The sequence below is a fragment of the Trematomus bernacchii genome, unplaced genomic scaffold (genome assembly GCF_902827165.1).
Source record: "Trematomus bernacchii unplaced genomic scaffold, fTreBer1.1, whole genome shotgun sequence".
NCBI classification, from domain to species: Eukaryota; Metazoa; Chordata; class Actinopteri; order Perciformes; family Nototheniidae; genus Trematomus; species Trematomus bernacchii.
In genome coordinates this window covers 437187-456839 of record NW_022988066.1, presented here as the reverse complement: position 1 = coordinate 456839, position 19653 = coordinate 437187, and the positions used below count along the sequence as shown (strand labels likewise).

Here is a 19653-nt window from a genome sequence, read left to right as displayed (position 1 = left end):
TCTGGCTGCAGCAAATGTCTTTGTCAATTCTCCGTCCGTAACTTCAAATAAATCTTCAGTGCTTGCCATCAAGCTCAAGCTCTCCCCGTGTTTCATTGTGTTTCGACTACATGCTCCAGAAGTTTCCATTACACAATGCAACACCCTATTTTTAGCATCACGTAAGTTAGCCATAAAGTCAAAATCCACACTTATTGTTTCCCACCAAAGGATATTTGTTAACATGGGGTAAATTAGCCCAGTTACAAGTGTTAAAAGGTACCTATTGAAGTCTATCCTTTAGGCAAGGCAAGGCAAGGCAAGTTTATTTATATAGCACCTTTCAACACAAGGCAATTCAAAGTGCTTTACAAAAATGAAAGACATTAAGAAAATGGCATTTAAAAACAGTCATTAAAAAGCAAAGATAATAAAATAAACATTAAAATGAATAAAAGTTACAGTGCAGTTTAACATTACATTACATTGCATTTAGCTGACGTTTTTATCCAAAGCGAATTACAATAAGTGCATTCAACCAAGAAGATACAAGCTTATCATATAAGTACATTAGGTTTCATAGAGCCAAAACATTTTAAGTGCTACTCAACTGGCTTTAGATAAGCCAGTCCTTTGTTAGTATATAAGTGCTTTGTTATGTAAGTGCTTAGTTAGTATATAAGTGCTTTGTTAGTAATTGTATTGCTCAAAGTGGAGTCGAAAGAGATTAGTTTTTAGTCTGCGCCGGAAGATGTGTAAGCTTTCTGCTGTCCTGATGTCAATGGGGAGCTCATTCCACCATTTTGGAGCCAGGATAGCAAACCGACGTGTTTTTGCTGATGGGAACTTGGGTCCCCCCTCGCAGTGGACTTCAGAGACTAAACTGAATTAAAGAGTGTCATCACTGTGTTCAAATTTGACTAAGATTTGCCAGATAAAGTTTTATTTGCATCTGTGTGTCTTTGGCTGCTCTTCTTGCTGAGAATGTAAATAAATACTATATTTACTCACTGACCGTTTTTGTCAGCCCATGCACCTGTCCCTTTGACCCCAAAGTGTCCAGGCCGACTTCATTTAGACAAATTCAGGATGAGAGGGACACAGTGGGTGTTTCTCAATCGCGAGTAAAGCTGCTTCAGAGCCACTATTTCAAGCATACTACGTCATCGAGTGCCGCCGAAGTACTGTTCCAATCTCCAGTATACTTGGAAATCTAAGTGACTCACTATAACAAACACCAACAATCCTCCAGATGTGTGTGATATTACTGTTCCCAGTGATGGAAGAAGCAGAGGTGGAAGAAGTACTCAGATCTGGTACTTCAGTAAAAGTAGAAGTACCAGAGTGTAAATACTCTGTTACAAGTAAAGTCCTGCATTCAAAATGTTACTCAAGTAAAAGTGGGAAAGTATTAGCATCAACATATACTTAAATTATCAAAAGTAAAAGTTGTCATCGTGCAGATTGGTCCATTTCAGAATAATATATATGATATGTTTTATAATGATTGATCATGAAAGTGTTCTCAAAGCTGGTAAAGGTGCAGCTAGTTTGAATGACTTTGTATCCTGCAGGGTAGCTTGTGAATTTACTCCAGGTGGAACTAAAGTCTGATTTAACACTTGATTATATTTCACATCATTCATCCACATCTGTAAAGTAACTAAAGGTATTAAATACATGTAGTGGAGTAAAAGGACATGATTTACCTCTGAATTGTAAAATAGAAAATAACCATAAACATCTCACAATATAAAAATGAAACAGAACTAAGAAGTGAAAGATATACAAGTTGACCGTGAAAGATGCAAATCTGTAGACTATCTGTTAATAAAAGTTGGATATTATTAGCATCAAGTGTGTAAAGAATGGCATAATAATTCAATATAAATGTTATCTGAATAGTTATCACCACAATAAACCGTATTTAATTTTGTCTTAATGTCAATTATTTAATTTCATATTCTGTTTTTGTACATATCATATTCTATTTACATGTATATAGACTTCTTGCACAATTATTTTATTTTATTTTGTATTTTTGTATTTTATTATATATGTTGCATTGTTGGAGGAGCTCAGGTCAGAAGAATTTCATTGCCATTTCTACACTGTAGCTTTGTGCATATGACAATTAAACCTTTGAATTTGAATTGAATTTGAATAAATGTACAGTGTGAATATAAGTCCAGTTAAAGGTCCCCTATAATACTGTTTTTCATCAACATATTATAGGATATAATCAGATATATACAAAATATGTCTCTGAAGTGTTTGGCTCCAAATACCAAACAGATCTCTGTTTCATCCCTGTTTCAAAAGTGCTGATTCTCTTTCTGTTACCTTACCTTGGTTGGTGATTGGCTAATGGTTACACAAGCCAAAACATCGTTATGACATCATAAAGTGGCTAAAATCTGATCAGCTCATTTTCAGACAGGTTTTTATATAAATGGATCAGGATAGAAAGTGAGAGAATCTTTTTTCCTGAAACGTTCAGAATCTCTTTACACAGAGGGGACACATGTTGATGTAGAAAAGACATGAAGAAGTGGATTTTGCATGATAGGTGACCTTTAAGAGCAGAGATGTTAAACACACACTGTGCTTCATCTTCAGCTCTGAGTGGAGATGAAGCCGGAGCACCAGGATCTGGTCCTGCAGGCCTGCGGGGCCTCTTCCCTGTGTGTGGGGGCAAAGATCCAGACGCTGTGGAGCGGGTACGGGGAGATCGTGCGGCTGCAGTTGCAGGGCTCTGATTGGCCGTCTGTGGTCCTCAAACACGTCAAGTTTCCAGAGGAGGCGGAGCATCCCGGCGGCTGGAACACAGATCGCTCACACACACGTAAAGTGAGATCCTACCAGGTGGAGACTCACTGGTACCAGAACTTCTCCACCAATCAGAGCTGCAGGACCCCCGCCTGCCTGGCTGCTCGTTCCTATGGAGACGAGATGCTGATCGTGCTGGAGGACCTGGATGTGGCCGGGTATGATCAGAGGAGGTATGAGATTTTGTAAGAAATACTGGTCGGTCTGTAGCTCTGCAATAGATATCAAAGTCAACTTTATTGTCAATCTTTCAGTTTGTGTGTACATACAGAGAGATCGAAATACCGTTTCCCACAATCCCGAGTACAAAAACACATATATATATACAAATATGTGTGCAAATATTTATACATATGCACACATTAAGACCTAAATAAAAGCACAACAATCAATATATACAAAATAACAGTCACTTTAATATCTAATGAATCATCATGTTTTACATTTCTTATTTCCTAGATGAGAAGCAGTTGAGCAAAACATACATTTGTTCAAAGACTTTCCGTTATAAATACATCCACATAAACAGCCAGGATTAAATAAATCAATATTGAGGTCATAGGTCAAAATTCTCACATTGCATGTTACTTTTCAGAACATATAATCCATCACACAGGGGAAGGAATAAGGTTTCATGAAATACAAACGAAATAAAAATACAGGCGTTTTGGTGGCTCGTCATAAATCTTATACGTGGAAATATACTGTTAAAAATGCTAATGTCTTTTACACTCGCAGGACATATTAAGGTGAAGAAATACAAAACCCCTTTATCATATTTAGTTATTGCTTAAAAACAATACAAATTAGACTAAAATATGATACAAATAAGCACTAAAAACTCACCAAAATGTGTAATGCGTGTTATCTCACCTCTTCTTCATGATGTTAAAAAGAAAACTCATATTTCCAAATACAAAAGTGTGAGAATCAAAGTGTTTTCAAGCTTTGGGTGCATGATGTATGCATGCAAATACTTCTCACCGCTCATAAAATAAGATGCAAATACCATAACAAGGCATTTTAACGTTTTAAACCATTATCCATTTTCAAAGAACCAAAATAAAACCAAAACAACATCTGGGAGTTCTTGTGAGCACTCTGTTTTTGACCATTCCTCTTCAACATCCTGTATATTACATGCTTGTCAGGTTGTACCACGGCATGGAGAAGTGTGAGATATTATGAGAGAATACAAATGTTTCATGCTGTATAAATAAGGATGTTTTCTCTGTAGGACCAGCGTGAAGGACAGAGAAATAAATGCTTGTCTCAGCTGGCTGGCCCACTTCCACACTCTCTTCCTGGGGGTGGAACCTGAGGGTCTGTGGCCCGTCGGCACATACTGGCACCTGGAGACCCGGCCCGACGAGCTGGAGGCCATGGGCCATCCCGAGCTGAAAGCAGCTGCCGGGGACATCGACAAGATCCTCAACGAATGTCGCTTCAAGACAATCGTTCACGGAGACGCCAAGTTAGCCAACTTCTGTTTCTCGGAAGGTGGGCGGGACGTGGCGGCGGTAGACTTTCAGTATGTGGGAGGAGGCTGTGGGATGAAGGACGTTGTGTATTTTTTAGGAAGCTGCATGGAGGAGAAGCAGTGTGAAAAGAGGGTACCAGACCTGCTGGACTACTATTTTAGTGAACTGAAGCAATCTGTGAAAAAAGATGTGGACTTTGCTGCCCTGGAGACGGAGTGGAGGGAGATGTTTGTTTATGCCTGGACAGATTTTCATCGCTTTCTGCTGGGATGGAAGCCTGGACACTGGAAGATCAACCACTACAGTAAACAGCTGACCAAGGAGGTGCTCCGAAAACTGAAGCTGTAACCAAAAACATTTAGGAGAACTGGGAGTGTGGCTGGAAGGCTACCTGAAAATCTGTAAATGGAAAAATGTATTACTTAAAAAACCTGTGTATTAAGCATGCCTTTTGAAACACTTCTGGATACATTGAAGTGTGTGCAAAATACTGTCACTTTACTATACTGCCGTTCTTTTGACAAGGAAAACATTGTACCATCTCAATAAAGGAAAACAAAAAAACAACTAGTCACTGGAGCTTGTCTTATACGAAGATTGTACTTTTCCCTTTTTTCAGTGTCTTTAGGTTTTTTCCTATATTATTGGGTTTTTTCTCTCTTAAAGAAATGTCCAGCTACGATGTTGAAAATATTATCCTATTGAAAGTAAAGTCATGACGTTATCAAAATCAGGTTGTGTGACCATTTTGAACGCATTAAATAAAAACATAAAATGGAATCAAATGTTGAAAAAAGGTAGGAAGTTTAAGTCAAAAGATGCAACTCAATTTATAACAACAACAAATATGTAAAAACATGTTTATTACAACAAATACAGTGATGTCATAATAAAGGTATTAATGCTTAAAACAAGGTTATTGATCAGGGTAATAACTTGAATGATATGAATTGTTTTAAAGTCTCGTTGCATTTTTTTTATTCTACAATATGAAGATAAAAAATGGCAGGACTTTTACTTTGTTGTTGTTGCAGAGTTTTACATACTTTCTCCACCTCCAGCGGTGTAAAGTAACTAAGTACATTTAATCAAGTACTGTACTTAAGTACAGTTTTGAGGTACTTGTACTTCCCCTTGAGCAGGGGCGTCGCCTGGACCTGAAAACATTCGGGGCTTAGCCCACAGTGGCAGTGGCATTTTTCACTGCAACACTCCCCACACGCACACACAGTACACCCACGACTGTTACAATGAAGGCTCGATAATCAGCTCACGGCATATAGGCAGGGGTAAAGTGGTATTTTTTATGAGTGGGGGGCTCACCTCCTCTAGGGGGGTCCGGGGGGATGCTCCCCCGGGAAGATTTTTTTTTAAATATTGAAGTTAAATGCATCAATCTGGTGCACTTTGAGAGCAACATGAAGAGATCTATGGATACCTCTCTCAGCACCCATATGAAGCAGAACTGTAAACAGATTTACTTTTTCTTTATGGATATTTTACTAATCACTCCCCTTTTAAACTCTATTCTTGTTTTACTGCCATATAGTATTTCATAACTGTTTTTCCGTTATTCTCTTATTTTTTTTATAACTATAATGATCATATGAAGGTGTGCCGCGGAAATAATCTTTTGAATAATTTGTGACCAAACCGTTTGAGACCCACTGAGATAACTTAGACTAAAGTTAAGTATCTAAACACTCAGAGAGTCCTTTAGCTCACCTGAGTCTCTCAGTCTGAGAGGAGAGGACTCTCCTCCAGCTTGTTGTGGAACAAACAGCTCCTTATGTCCGTTAGTGCAGCTAGCTAACCAGATGCTAACAACACGGTCCCTGCTGGCACCGGTCCCTCCCTCCCTCTCTCTCCCCCTCTCTCTCTCTATCACACTAAATGCGCTATTGCCACACACACACACAGAGCCGAGCTTGAATGACACAAGCACACGTTTATTTCCATGCAACTCTCTGATTGGTCTGGTGTCATGCCTCTGTTGCATTCACTGAACACGGGAAATTACAGTCCTGCCGTCCTCTCTTGTGTCATGATGAGGTTCACGTAAAGCACGGTTAATGTATTATATTATTGAGGGAGAATTGTCCGGGGCTACAGAAAAAATAAATAATAAACGTAAATAAAACATACATAAAGTGAGGGTCAAATACCATACATTAATTGCACCATTTTTATTTTGTGTAAAAGAGAAAGAACCTTGCATTAGTATTATAGATTAAATACATTGAGACATACAATTACAATAAAGCTTTAATGAAAAGCTGCAAATCCTATTTATTTTACTAAATTATTTTTAAATAATCCACGATCAGATTTATTATCTGTTGACTAATACATTTAAGGGCCTCAATGTAATTTCATAAATCATAAATATCAATCAAATTAAAAAACGAGGCAGATAAGGAATAGTTTTACTAGTGAGAATGTTGGGTAATGGTAATAAATAAATAAATAACATGTTGGCCTTTAATCATTTTATATTTTCTAAAATATGTTTTGTTGCGTTTCTTTTATTTGGTTAATCCCACCCCGGATGGGACGCAGCTCATGATGTCATCAACACCAGGAAGTTCCAACACAGTCCACATAGACGTTGGGCTTGGACGCTGAATATCTCTTTTAGGCTTTATTCTTTCTAACAAATTGAAAACAGTCACATTTGATCTGGTAGAGTATCGTTTATTGTGGAACTAAACAGCCTCGTGTCGACTGTTTGTGCTAGAATGCGTCATTGTCGCTTGCATTAGCTGGCTAGCTAACAAGCTAACAGCTAGTTAAGGTTGTTTTGGTTATTTTTGTAAGCGTTCCATCATATTGACGGTGTCTAGAGTAGACTCGGCTTTAATTGCCGATAACGTACATTGAAAGGCGTATTTGTAAAGTTGACCAGGACACCATTGTATTTGTGTCTGAGTTTACATAATACATAGTTAATGTAAATCGTGGGTAGTGTAGCAGCTAACGTCAAACGTCGGTCGCCTAGCTTTAGCTACCACTGTTAGGGAACGTCTGGTTTGTCCCTTTCCCCGAAGAGTGGACCTCTGGTGAGCTGCAAAGGCTCTCTCTGAACTGGACCCAATGCGCGGGATTATGGGGACCCAGAGTAGTCCAGTGAAGAGTTACGATTATCTCCTGAAATTCCTTTTGGTGGGAGATAGCGATGTTGGGAAGGGAGAAATCTTGGAAAGTTTACAAGACGGATCAGTGGAGTCTCCCTATGCCTACAGCAGTGGTGAGGAACTATCTATTTGTTCCCAGCTGTTTAGAAATCGATTTAAAAGACTGGACTGACTCACATTAAATAACTGTGTATTTACTCTCAGGCATTGATTACAAGACAACTACTATCCTGCTTGATGGCAAAAGAGTGAAATTAGAGTTATGGTAAGTGTTTAAAAGCAATAAACAATGAGGCAAAAGTGACTGTCCCATAGCATGTTAGTGTGCTTACTCTACATGTCCGTGTGTCTTCCACAGGGACACATCTGGGCAGGGCAGGTTCTGCACCATCTTCAGGTCTTACTCTCGTGGAGCACAGGTGACGACTTGCAGAGCATTTTCTGTGTTTCCCTTCATTATGTGATTCTGTATACATGTATACAAATGTACTGTAGCTACATGTTTGTTTTTTTATTTTACAGGGGATCTTGCTTGTGTATGACATCACTAACAATTGGTCGTTTGATGGCATTGACCGCTGGATACGAGAAATTGACGAGGTAATGCCATACATTTCTGCTTGAAACAAAGGAAATGCACCTGCATTCATCTGCAAAGAAAGATAGTTATTAGTGCAATGGCTTTATTTTTTTCTCCAAAATACTATATTTAAATATGCAACCCGTACTCAGATTGGTCTGAAGTCTTGAAATATGGTAGGAAATACTTTGGGCAAGTATCTAATAAAACTACCTTTTGAATCACAGGAAAAATATTTTTTGTATCAATTTTCAAATGCAGAATGTTTGAAAAGTTAGACAACTGTTTGTGTTAATTAAACTTCTTCCATATGAACTGTTTATTTCACTGCATACGTGTGATTTCATAATCAAGTTGTTATTCTCCTCATAGTCTTTGAGATACACCCATTTCTTAATATTTCTAATAACATTTTTTATTCTATATTTAGTCTTGGGGCACATGGGACTGCTGTTTTTTTCATAAAATATAATGAAATATATAGGACCAAACTGTAGTCCCATATGCCCAAAGATTACAGTTTGATAGAAAAACTCAGTTTTCTGCCAGATATGTGATTGACCAAATCCAGAGAACACTTTCACTAAAGGACATTCAAAGGGTCTTGCATGAATAGGTTACGAGATAGCATGTAACATTGTTTTTAGAAACTCATTTTGTTTTCCAACAGCATGCGCCAGGTGTGCCCAGGATCCTGGTGGGGAATCGTCTTCACCTGGCTTTCAAGCGGCAGGTGCCCACAGAGCAGGCCAGGGCCTACGCGGAGAAGAACAGCATGACTTTCTTTGAGGTCAGCCCGCTGTGCAACTTCAACGTCATCGAGTCCTTCACAGAACTTTCACGCATTGTGCTGATGAGGCACGGGATGGAGAAGTTCTGGAGGCCCAACAGAGGTGAGCTGGTTTGAAATAGCAGTTATGGCAGATTATGAATGCATTGTTTTTCTCAATTTGAGATAAATGACACAAAAGACAAAACGGATGAAGGATGTTAAAATTGCATTCGTCCAATTTTCAGAAGTGTATTTGACAGACTCAAAAGCATTTGGATTACATAGTGACCTGGACATTATTTCTGAAAAGACACACTGCTCTTGAGTGTTTTAGAAATAAGGTCGTAATTGTAAATATTTTGACCAACCCTTACCCCACAATATTGGAGCGATATATTTGAGCTCTACAATAATTAATTAAACATGGCACATATTCAGAATTAAACAAATATTGTGCTTCCTGTGACATAATGAACCGACTAGTCCATATTGAAGTTTTGATCAAATGTGATTGATTGTACAGCCTTAAATAAAATATGTTTATCAGTTGTTTAGTAAAATGTCCTTCACAATGCCGCGTTTTATGTGTGGCGCTTGAGTATCCACTTTCCCCTCGCTCTGTCAGTCCGAGAAGAAATCTAAATTTAACAGAGAAGCAGCCTCTGTAACTATATAATAGTTATATAATATATTTTGTCTTTCGGAATATTTGTTTTATTGCTTGCCCATATTGCATTAATCTGGGGCAACACATGAGTAGAGCAAATGTCGTATGACATCAGGTTGGAACTACAAGATTATTGCCAAAATCATGTTATTTAAAAATATTTAAGATCTATACATTATTGTTTTTTAATTTATCTTCCTATAAGACAAACGTGTTTGTTCATGTAAGCTATTTTCAACTGAATTGTTCGGGAACATAAGAAGGGCCTGGAAGAAAAGGAAGAATAAAATTCACTCAGCTAAATAAAACAAAGCTTAAATATTGATAAGATAAGAAGCAAATCATTCTAAATGTGCAGGAGCAAATATTTGTATCTGGCGGAGTGCCTCAGCTAAATGTTCCCTTTGTTGTGATGCCCACATTAGGGCTGCACAATAAATCAACATTTTACTTTTATTTACACAATTAGTTTTGTGATAACTAATCAGTAATGTGGATATAAGGGTTAGGTGGGCAAAGAATAGAGCTGAACGATTCATTGGAATTGTATCAAATTTGCAGTGTGGATGTATGCATGACTAAATTGCAGTAAAGGAACATTTCGTTATAGGCAAAATATGTGAAAATATCATTAATTAAAAGGTGTGATGCTGCAGAGAGGTGCCTGCCTACAAACAGTATTCTACAGGCTAAAGGGAAAATCTTCGTTTGGTACGGATCCTCTTAATAAAATCACATTATCTTTTAAAAATATTTTTCAATGATACTGTGAGTAATGTTTCAAAAGTCGTTTTTCCCTCTCATAGTGCAAACATATCGCAGTTGAAATATCATTCCAAATAACTGTAATTAGTTATTTTTTCTACATTGTGCAGCCATGGTCCAAATAAAAGTTTGAGCTATCTGAAAACGTATTTGAAGAGTATTGAGTATTTAACTTAAGGTTATTGTGACATAACATCGAGTCATAACGTCCACATTTCTTCTTCTTCTTCGCCCCACAGTCTTCAGCCTCCAGGACCTGTGCTGCCGTTCCATCGTCTCCTGCACCCCCGTGTACCTCATTGACAAGCTGCCCCTCCCCGTCGCCATCAAGTCCCACCTCAAGTCTTTCTCCATGGCCAACGGCATGAACGCGGTCATGATGCACGGACGCTCGTACTCGGTGGCCAACAGTGCATCGTCGGGCGCTAACGGCAGCGGTGGCGGTAGCAAAGCTAACGGTCTGAAACGCTCCAAGTCCTTCCGGCCTCCGCAGAGTCCTCCGAAGAGCTCGTCCTCTAAGGGGAACTGTAAGATCTCATAGTGAAGGAGAGGACTAGCGGTTAAAGTTATAAATGTGTTGTTGCTCCGAGAGGTCACGAAGGCCATAAAGGAGCACGGAGAGCCACCAGCAGTCTTCACCAGGAACAGATTTAGCTGTGAACTTTCATTGTCCTTTGTGGACTTGCATTGGTTTCTTTGGGACGTGCTGGGACGTCTTGTGGATGTTCCGTTTACCCGTACTCCTGACTGAAAGAGGCTCGCTATGATCAAGTAAAACCAGATTACCCCTGGGACCGACAGATGTGAATCTAGGGAGCACGGCTCACCTGTTTACACATGAGTAGAGGGATGTCAGCTATCTTTTATTATGAAAAAGGATCTATCGTATTTAAAGTTGTAAATAAGCTGTATGTGCTCGTTGTTTTGGTCTGTGATGGTGATTTGATCCAGTTTATGCTTGTTTTTGTCTTGAATGTTTTGGGAGCCCTGCTTTCGGTGTTCAACTTATTTGTGTTTCATGGAAAACTCCTTTTTAAGGGTGCTTATTTAAAATCAGATTTGTTTTTAAATGAGGTTTGAATTGAATGTCATGAGAAACTAGTTTACCAGACAGACTAATACAGGATTACAAATAAATAACGACACTGTCGTCTCGTTTTTACAGACTCCCTGTGGTGCCCCGTTTTAATTCCAGCCCAAATGAATTCACCCTCCGTTCTCATCGGGTTTGGACATCTGTTGACTTTCTCAGGCCATTTTCTTAATCTAATATTCTTAGTTGCAGCTTTATCACTTTAACTGGTTTCAGCAGCATGATCATTTATCAGAGTTTTCACTTTTTGGGGGAACTTCCAGAGATTGATGGTGCTGATGAGGAAACCTTGAACAAACACAAACGTACAGATGGAGCCTTTGGGAAGTGATCTTGTGTCTTAGCAGTACATTGTAAATTCACCTTGGTCAGAGGAATATTTTTTAATGGATTGCTTTTTGGGGATTTTTATATGCAATGTATTTATGAATGTAAAACATTACTCTTCTGCTACTTTGCTGTGGCCGTGCGGTAACTAAGAATCAGAGGTGGAAAGTTATCGCAATACTTTTAACACGTTTTGAGTATTTGTACTGTAATTTCATTCCAACCCTCATAATGTGTACAATAGGAGGGGTTAGAATTGTTTACTGTGGAGAAACAGGATGTCAGATGACTACGGAAAGTCTTGGACTTTAAATCAAAAATATTGTTTCTTTAAATAATCCGAACAAAACGCTTTTATACTTTTAAATTCTCAATTTTCTTTCCACCTCTGATTTAGCGTATTATACTTCCACTCCAACATTCCTAGTGTCATGGCTTAATGTCTGATACGCTCATTGAGGGCATACAAAAAAATGTGGTGCATGTTTTCTACTGGCGCTGTATGGAAATGTAAAGCACTATATGTAAACGTTTGGTAATGACTGTTGCTATCAGAACTGTGTGTTTGCATACAATTGTGACTCCATTGAAAACAGACAACCACCTAAATAAAGGGTAAAGATATTACTAAAAGGTTTCTGCCATGAATCTTTTTTCATTCATTTATCTTTGTGGGAATATATTTTGTACCCCTTTGTCCAGTTCGGGGGTCGCCGGTGCTCAAGTGCAATAAAACCCTTTTTTCGGGGGGGTGGGTAGAATTGATTATCCCTCCCTCGGTATTGGCCAGATTTTTTGGATAACCGGGCACGTCGCTGCAGCGCATGAATGCAGCGCGGTCAAAAGTCACCCAAAGGTTGCAGGGTCACTTCCAATGAAAAGATGGGGGGGTGCAGCTTCTCATCGCCTCGGAGCCGCGTGGGGACAAAGATGCGTCGCCCACTATTGAAGAAAGTGGACGCTTTACGCCTTCCCACCTGACCGCGGCTTCTCTGTCCCGTGTGAATGCGCGACGGTGCTAAAGTGACCGACGTCTAGACAAGAGGACGTAAACAACATGTTTTGCCAGACAAGACGCGACACGCCCCATGTTTGTTTTACACGCTTTCCCCCCCAGACGACTAATTTCTGTTTTAAAATGTGATTTTACACTAGGAAAACTTGCATATGCATACGTTTTCCGTGCGTAAAACCTCCGGGAATGCGTAATTATAACCGAAAATGACAATACACCCAACAGCCAGATAACAGGCTAATTTCCTTATGTATGAATGACACCTCTATAAATGCTGTCTGGACGCATTTAACGTTGGATGTCTCACCGGAATGTGTAGCTCCTTGAGCACGGTTGTTGGGACAGCTTGTCACCACGGCTCCACGTTTTCTTTGATGTTTTTACAATGTTTGTCCAGTTGCTTAGCGCATGGTGTTGCTTCATAAGAGTTTCAGACACTGGACGATCGTGGGGGCGGTCAGAGGGGCTGCCCTTTCCACCTCCATTCACTCTCTGAAAGACTGATGTTGCGTCTTTCACTCTCATTGTGCCGTTCCGTTCGCTTGTTTCGCTGTCCGGTGGAAATCGACCTGAATGAGAGTTTGTCCAATTGTTGCAAGAGGTTTGTTTTGTTTCTCAAGGCAAATATTGCATGCAACCCGAGTGCATGTTTTACACGCTTTTCTGGGATTTATTTTTTTCAGCGGATGGGGAGCCCGTGTTGATTTTCGGGATTTCTACAACTCTTTGTGCGCACACAGACAAACCTGACTTCCATAATGTTTACGCACAAAACGGACGGCTACATTTGAAAACCGACTTCAGAATTTCAAGACTTAAAAGGAGGAATGGATTTACTCGCTGGGGGACTCATGCAAAAGAGCAATAATGTTTAAAATCCCTTTACAACTTTTGGAGCACAGATGCATACAGGATCCACGTCTGGATATTAATGGACCAAACACAAATAAAATAGGATGGATTCGTGCGTGTTTGTTGATACTCCTGATTTGCAAATTACCCGAACTTTCTTTGTGTGCAAGTGTGGCAGGATCCAAAGTTGAACACGAAGGATTTTGTCCCAACAAGCTGAATTCCAACCTCTGGGTTGATGCGCAAAGCACCTGCGAGAGGGAATGCAACGTTGACGAGGTGGTGTTATTTATGTTTTGATAAACTAATAATCATTATTTTATTACTTTTTTTTTTTACATTTAAATCTGATTTTATAAATGCTGTTTTGTGTGTGCAGGACTGTGCTGATTTTGAGAAATGCTGCACCAACGTGTGTGGTCTCAACAGCTGTGTAGCTGCACGTTTCTCCGATGGCACTCCTGCCCAGCCAGATGGAGAAGAAGGAGTAACTGAAGCCCCCACCTCCACAGCTACCTGCGAGGGCTTCATCTGCAGCCAGCAAGGGGCCACCTGTGGCATCTGGCTGGGACAACCCATCTGCAAGTGCCAGGACCGGTGTGAGAAAGAGCCCAACTTCACCTGCGCCTCAGATGGCCTCACCTACTTCAACCGCTGCTACATGGACGCAGAGGCCTGCATCCGCGGGGTGACAATAACCGTGGTCCCCTGCCGCTTTTACCTGGCCGGGCCCCCCACCAGTCCACTGCCTCAGGACACTACGGCCAACCCGACCCCTACATCCTCCCAGGAAGACCCCATGTTCCCAATGCTGTACTCCAACCCACACCAACAATCTGTCTACGTAGGAGGCACAGTGAGCTTCCATTGTGATGTGATTGGATCCCCAAAACCTGATGTAACATGGGAGAAGCAGAGCGAACGGCGTGAGCAGCTGGTCATGAGGCCCGACCAGATGTACGGCAACGTGGTCATCACCAACATCGGTCAGCTCGTCATCTACAACGCCCAGGTGTGGGATACAGGTATCTACACCTGCATTGCGCGGAACTCAGCAGGGGTTCTTCGAGCAGACTACCCTTTGTCCGTGATTCGCCGGGGACTTGACGACTTCTCTGAAGACCCTGAGATGCCCATGGGGCGGCCCTTCTCGCCAGCAGACTGCCTGGCTCCCGTAGACTTGAGAGTGTGCAGCAGCGAGCGGCACGTGGACTGGTTTTACGACGGCAAGCTGAGCACCTGCCTGGCCTTCAGCAACGGCGGATGCGATGATAGCCGCAACCGATTCGAGACTTACGAGGAGTGCAAGGCCTCCTGTCAGAGAGAGGGGATGGGCATCTGCTTCCTGCCTGCTGTCCAGGGCCCCTGCAAATCCTGGGAGCCACGTTGGGCCTGGAGTTCTGTCCTGAAACAGTGCCAGGCCTTTGCCTACGGCGGCTGCCATGGGAATGCCAACAGCTTCAACAGCAAGAAGGAGTGCGAGGCCAACTGCCCACAGGCCAAAAAGAAACCTTGCAAGGCCTGTCGGGTGAAGGGGAGAATGGTGCCCAGCTTGTGCCGGAGTGACTTTGCTATTGTGGGGCGGCTGACAGAGCTGGTGGAGGATCTGGACTCTGGGTTAGCTCGCTTTAGCTTGGAGGAGGTCCTGAGAGATGAAAAGATGGGATTGAATTTCTTCAATACCAAGCACCTGGAGGTGACCATCGCCAAGATAGACTGGAGCTGTCCGTGTCCTAACATCACCATGGAGGAAAACCCTCTGCTGGTGATGGGTGTGGTGCAGGACGGCATTGCCATCATCCAATCAGACAGCTACGTCAGAGTCATCACTGAACGCAGACTCAAGAAGCTACGTGATGTTCTGAAAAAAAAGGCCTGTGTATAGAAATCCCAGGAGTCAGACTTGTCTGGGGTCACCTTCACCTTAAGCACTGAAACCAGGATTTCAACAAGAAAAGCTGATATTTAATTATGAGTCTTGAAATCAAAAGACAAACATTTTGTTAAAATACTGTAGGTTTAAGGAATATTTCCCCCTCAAAATGACCATCAGTTTCTCACACTGTGTTACCTTGAACGTTTTTGTAACTTAATTTCACAGAGAAGGCTTGTGGGATGAACAAACTTTTGTTCAAGAATTCTAATCAGCACAGGGTGAGTCATTGATGAACACATGTTTTATTTTGTCGGGGAAGTATTCCTTAAATTAAGACATGAGATATCTTGTATATATATTAATTACAACAGAGGTTGTACTACATTCCAGGTGTGCTGCGAGCCTAATAATACCAATGTTATTATGTTCTTTTTAAATAAGATCAAATATAGATGTTTTTTTTTAATAAATGTATTCTTCATGTTATTGAAAAATAGAATAGTAGGCAGAAGTAAAGCCATACAAAAGCATCAACTTGTAAAAATGCTTAGCTAGACGTCTATATTACCTCATTATGTTTTTCTATGAAATTGTATACATTTTATTCTATATTAGCCAGTCTTTTTTACATAGGTGTTATATATAGTTTGTTATGAATGATTTCAATATCTTATAAGCAGCACGTTCTCTTTTGAGTATCTCCCTCTGCAAAGCACTTCTGCTAACTTAGAAATAGAAAGGAGTAGGTGGCTGTATGGAGGTAAAAAAAAAAGTACAAAGACATCATATCAGTGAGCATGTTTTACTCAAGTGTGCAATACATAAGAATATAATAGAGTAGATGGAGTAGTATGTCAGGTCTGAGTAAACAATTGCGTTGATGTCAATGTGTACCAGAATATGGGAAAACAATTTATTAAAAGTTCCGGAGAATTTGGCAATGTATCTGAGCTTCAAGTGTAGGTTAAGGCGCTTGGACCGTTGTGCTCCACACACTGGACCTTAGGACACTTCACACCAAACTCTCTTTCCTGAACAGAAGACACTTGTTGTTGGCAGGCATGTCCATCTGGAAAGGAAAAGATTAAAAAACGAGACTTTAGTAAACCAGTAATCCCATAACTGCACTGTTTGTTTATGATGTTTGAATGAGCTTTATACTCACAACTTTCTCCAGGAATAAACCACTTTTTTCTGCTATAGAACCGAGGAAGGAGATATCCCTGAGTCCCCACTCGGAGTTCCTGTACAATTAAAAGGCATACAGTCACCTTTGCATTATTATTGATTTTTAATACAGTCAAAATATTACACATAACAAATACAACTAAATTATGAAATAACAATTTGCCCTCAATCAAATTAGGAACAAACATTCAAAAGAAAGAAAGGAAAAATAAATAATAAAAATAAACTAAATTGTATTCCTTCAGTAAATCAAATGATTAGGTAGATAGTGGCAATACATTTTCAAACTGAAATATATAAGTCAGGTAAATACATTTGTATTAAAATGTACTTATATATATAATGTATACAGTTCCCACTAGATTATTTTTGTTTATTTGTGTCACTTTGAAATGGTTTGTAGCAATAACTTTTTTCAAAATAAATGAGCTTTGCCATGTCATTTTCATTAAATATAGTTGAATTTTTAATCTGGGGACAATTTCTATCCATAATCCTTGACATGAAGTTTAACGGTGACCATTTAAAAATAATTGTTCAGTGACCTTATCCTACTTTAGATATTGGTCCCCAGACTTGCAACATATATAGACAATAAAAACACAAATGATTACATTATTCATGTTCAGAGTTTTTTTATAAACATTTTAGTTTTTTTGTAGATACCATCTTTTAGAATATCTTTAATTCAAACATTCAGTAGTAGGAACCAATTTGCTGAAGTTTATTGCATTCTTCTTTAAAATGATTATTGATGCCTCTCTCTAAAGAAAAACAGATGCTACTTTATGTCAAAGTGAAACACATTGGCTGTCCATGTCTTTGACCAGAAAATACTGAGACCAATCCTTTATAAACAGCTTTAGGCTAAGCATTAAAAATATGTTTTTGAACACTTTACCTCTGCCGTAGGCTGTAGTCAAAGTCAATATTACTTTGAGGCGCGATCTGCCCATTCACCGCATATGGCTGAGGGCAACAAGAAAACATGTTAAGTAGAATTTACAGGCACTCTTTTATGTTTAGATTTCATAACATGTCATGAATGTGGTAAGTGCATGTTTATGACAACATGGTCTTTCACTCACCCCGTATGTCATCAGGAGACCCTGCGGCTTCAGCACTGCTCCGGCCCCTTTGAATAAACCCTAGGAGAAAAATAGTGATCACACGCAGTGGGGGTTGAGTGGCAGGGGGGATTACTTTATGTTCCTGATCTCTTTTATAGACTAAAAGACCCGAGGCAGGAATAGTAGAAAGGGCAGTTATTATCTTAGGTCAAAGGGTTCATACTGCAGATACACTCTAGGGGACTTACACTGAAATATCTCCACTTTATGGAAACTAGAAACCATGGCCAGACTGTAAAAGTTGATGTAAAATAAACTATAAAATAACTTGAAGTTGAATTTATAAGCCAATGTTGCTCAATAGTGGTCAATCATTATGAGTAATAAAGCAGGTATATTTTGATTTTCTTTTGCATTTGACAAATACAACACTTTAATACTTACTTAAAATATTACAAATAATGATAATAATTAAGTCATAAATACTTAAGAATTATAAAACAAACTTGTTAACTTCATTTTAACTCGATCTGCACCACAAAACCCAGGAGTGGCCATAGAGAGATCAAATATATATTTCAAGTACACAATCTATACATTTGTGTGCAGAAAATATCATTTGTTACCCCAATTTATTGAAATGTTCCTGCATTTATTGCACTTTTGCAGTAAATTGAGGCCTAAATAGATTTATCTCCGGGGCACAAATTATTCACAGTGGGAAAAATGCATGTAAAATGATGTCTCAAATTACTATATTGTGCTTACACATTATTGTTTTCTAAATCTTATTAGCAGTTTTTTTTCTTTTAAGAAATAGTCACCATGAAAACATAGGGCCTCAATATTAGGAAATAATACCATTTCAGTTTTATTCAGGGATATTCCCGGACTGGGTCCTTTGGTCGTTGGGTTTGATAAATCCAATCTGAACACTGTGGCTACCTTCTAAAGCACATCACATACTTTCGGGTCATACTGCTTTGTAATAGCATAGGAATGTGAACCTTGACCCTGATTAAATATTCCCTGTGCAAAGGATTGTGGTTCAGTATAGCCAGAGAAGCACTGCTGCACTAGGACACCCAGGCATGTCTGCACTGGAAAATGTATTGGGAGGATACATTAAATCTAAATCTGTCTTCACTTGTGGTAGAATTGGTATTGGGACGCAGTGTATCGAGCAACTATAACACCAGCTGTCCTCCTACCTCTGTGCAAGCCATGGGAGAAATGTGGATCATGTTGATGTTGACCACCAGATCTATGCTCTCTGGCGGGATGCCCCCCCAGTACTGGTAGGGCAGAGAAGCATCCAGGTGGATGGCAGGCCTCACATTGGGCAGCTGGTAGTGTGCTCTGTACGCTTCGATACTGAGAATGGGAACAAAAGGCATTATTGTGAATGCAAGCAGACCCCCAAAAAACACAGCCCTGCATTAGAAGTATTTAATACACTACCGTAATACTGCAGATGCATGGCCAATGCCTTTCTTTAAATTAGCTACGCAGGAATTATTATTACCGTAATAACCGAGTAATGCTGTTAATACGGTATTTTGATGTACTAACTGAAACACACAGCCTGCGTTTACCTTGCAAGAGACTGGCGGTCAAACTCTGAAGGCTGCCAGACGATATTCCGCAGGGACTGGGCAAAGTGTGTGACGTGCTGCCCGGTACCGGAGGAGATCTCCAGAGCCTGCAGGTGTCTCCCGGTGTTCACGCTCTCCTGGAGCACCGCGAGGATGGGCTCCTTGTTCCTCTCCGCGGCGGCGGCGTTCAGCATCGTACCAGGCCCCGGGTAAAGCTGTCGAGTGATGCGGCACAGTCTGCGGAACCACTCCAGTGGAGCTGAGTAACGTCAGTCCAGATTGAATAACTCAAACACCACCCACGAATGTTTTGGTTTTTGGCCGAAAATGGTCTACTTCCGTACTGCCTCACGTGACTGACCTGTCATCCAATGGGAACACTGAATGGGAACACTGAGTGGGCACAAGAGCTCCTGCACTGCACCGTTAG

General features: G+C 40.2%; 4 protein-coding genes across 4 annotated transcripts; 3 read left to right on the top strand and 1 right to left on the bottom strand.

Annotated features, from left to right (window-relative positions):
• The first annotated feature begins 2521 nt into the window (after nt 1-2521).
• LOC117474708 lies at nt 2522-4859 on the top strand. Its single transcript, XM_034120691.1, has 2 exons — nt 2522-2981; nt 4046-4859. The coding sequence occupies exons 1-2, from the start codon at nt 2611-2613 to the stop codon at nt 4635-4637; spliced, it is 963 nt and encodes a 320-aa protein (XP_033976582.1). The 5' UTR covers nt 2522-2610; the 3' UTR covers nt 4638-4859.
• A 2009-nt stretch (nt 4860-6868) lies between these two features.
• On the top strand, nt 6869-12260 carry LOC117474720 (ras-related protein Rab-40C-like). The gene is made up of 6 exons (XM_034120706.1): nt 6869-7536; nt 7628-7688; nt 7782-7842; nt 7946-8023; nt 8674-8896; nt 10447-12260. Exons 1-6 carry the CDS (start codon nt 7383-7385, stop codon nt 10746-10748), a joined length of 879 nt encoding a protein of 292 aa, XP_033976597.1. The 5' UTR covers nt 6869-7382; the 3' UTR covers nt 10749-12260.
• Nucleotides 12261-13509: 1249 nt separating this feature from the next.
• Nucleotides 13510-16333, top strand: wfikkn1 (WAP, follistatin/kazal, immunoglobulin, kunitz and netrin domain containing 1). The gene is made up of 3 exons (XM_034120269.1): nt 13510-13773; nt 13874-15373; nt 16268-16333. The coding sequence occupies exons 1-3, from the start codon at nt 13510-13512 to the stop codon at nt 16331-16333; spliced, it is 1830 nt and encodes a 609-aa protein (XP_033976160.1).
• On the bottom strand, nt 16157-19590 carry mettl26 (methyltransferase like 26). Its single transcript, XM_034120270.1, has 6 exons — nt 19224-19590; nt 18840-19002; nt 17647-17706; nt 17460-17527; nt 16536-16614; nt 16157-16439 (listed from the first exon to the last, which is right to left on the bottom strand). The coding sequence occupies exons 1-6, from the start codon at nt 19415-19417 to the stop codon at nt 16383-16385; spliced, it is 621 nt and encodes a 206-aa protein (XP_033976161.1). The 5' UTR covers nt 19418-19590; the 3' UTR covers nt 16157-16382.
• Nucleotides 19591-19653: the final 63 nt, after the last annotated feature.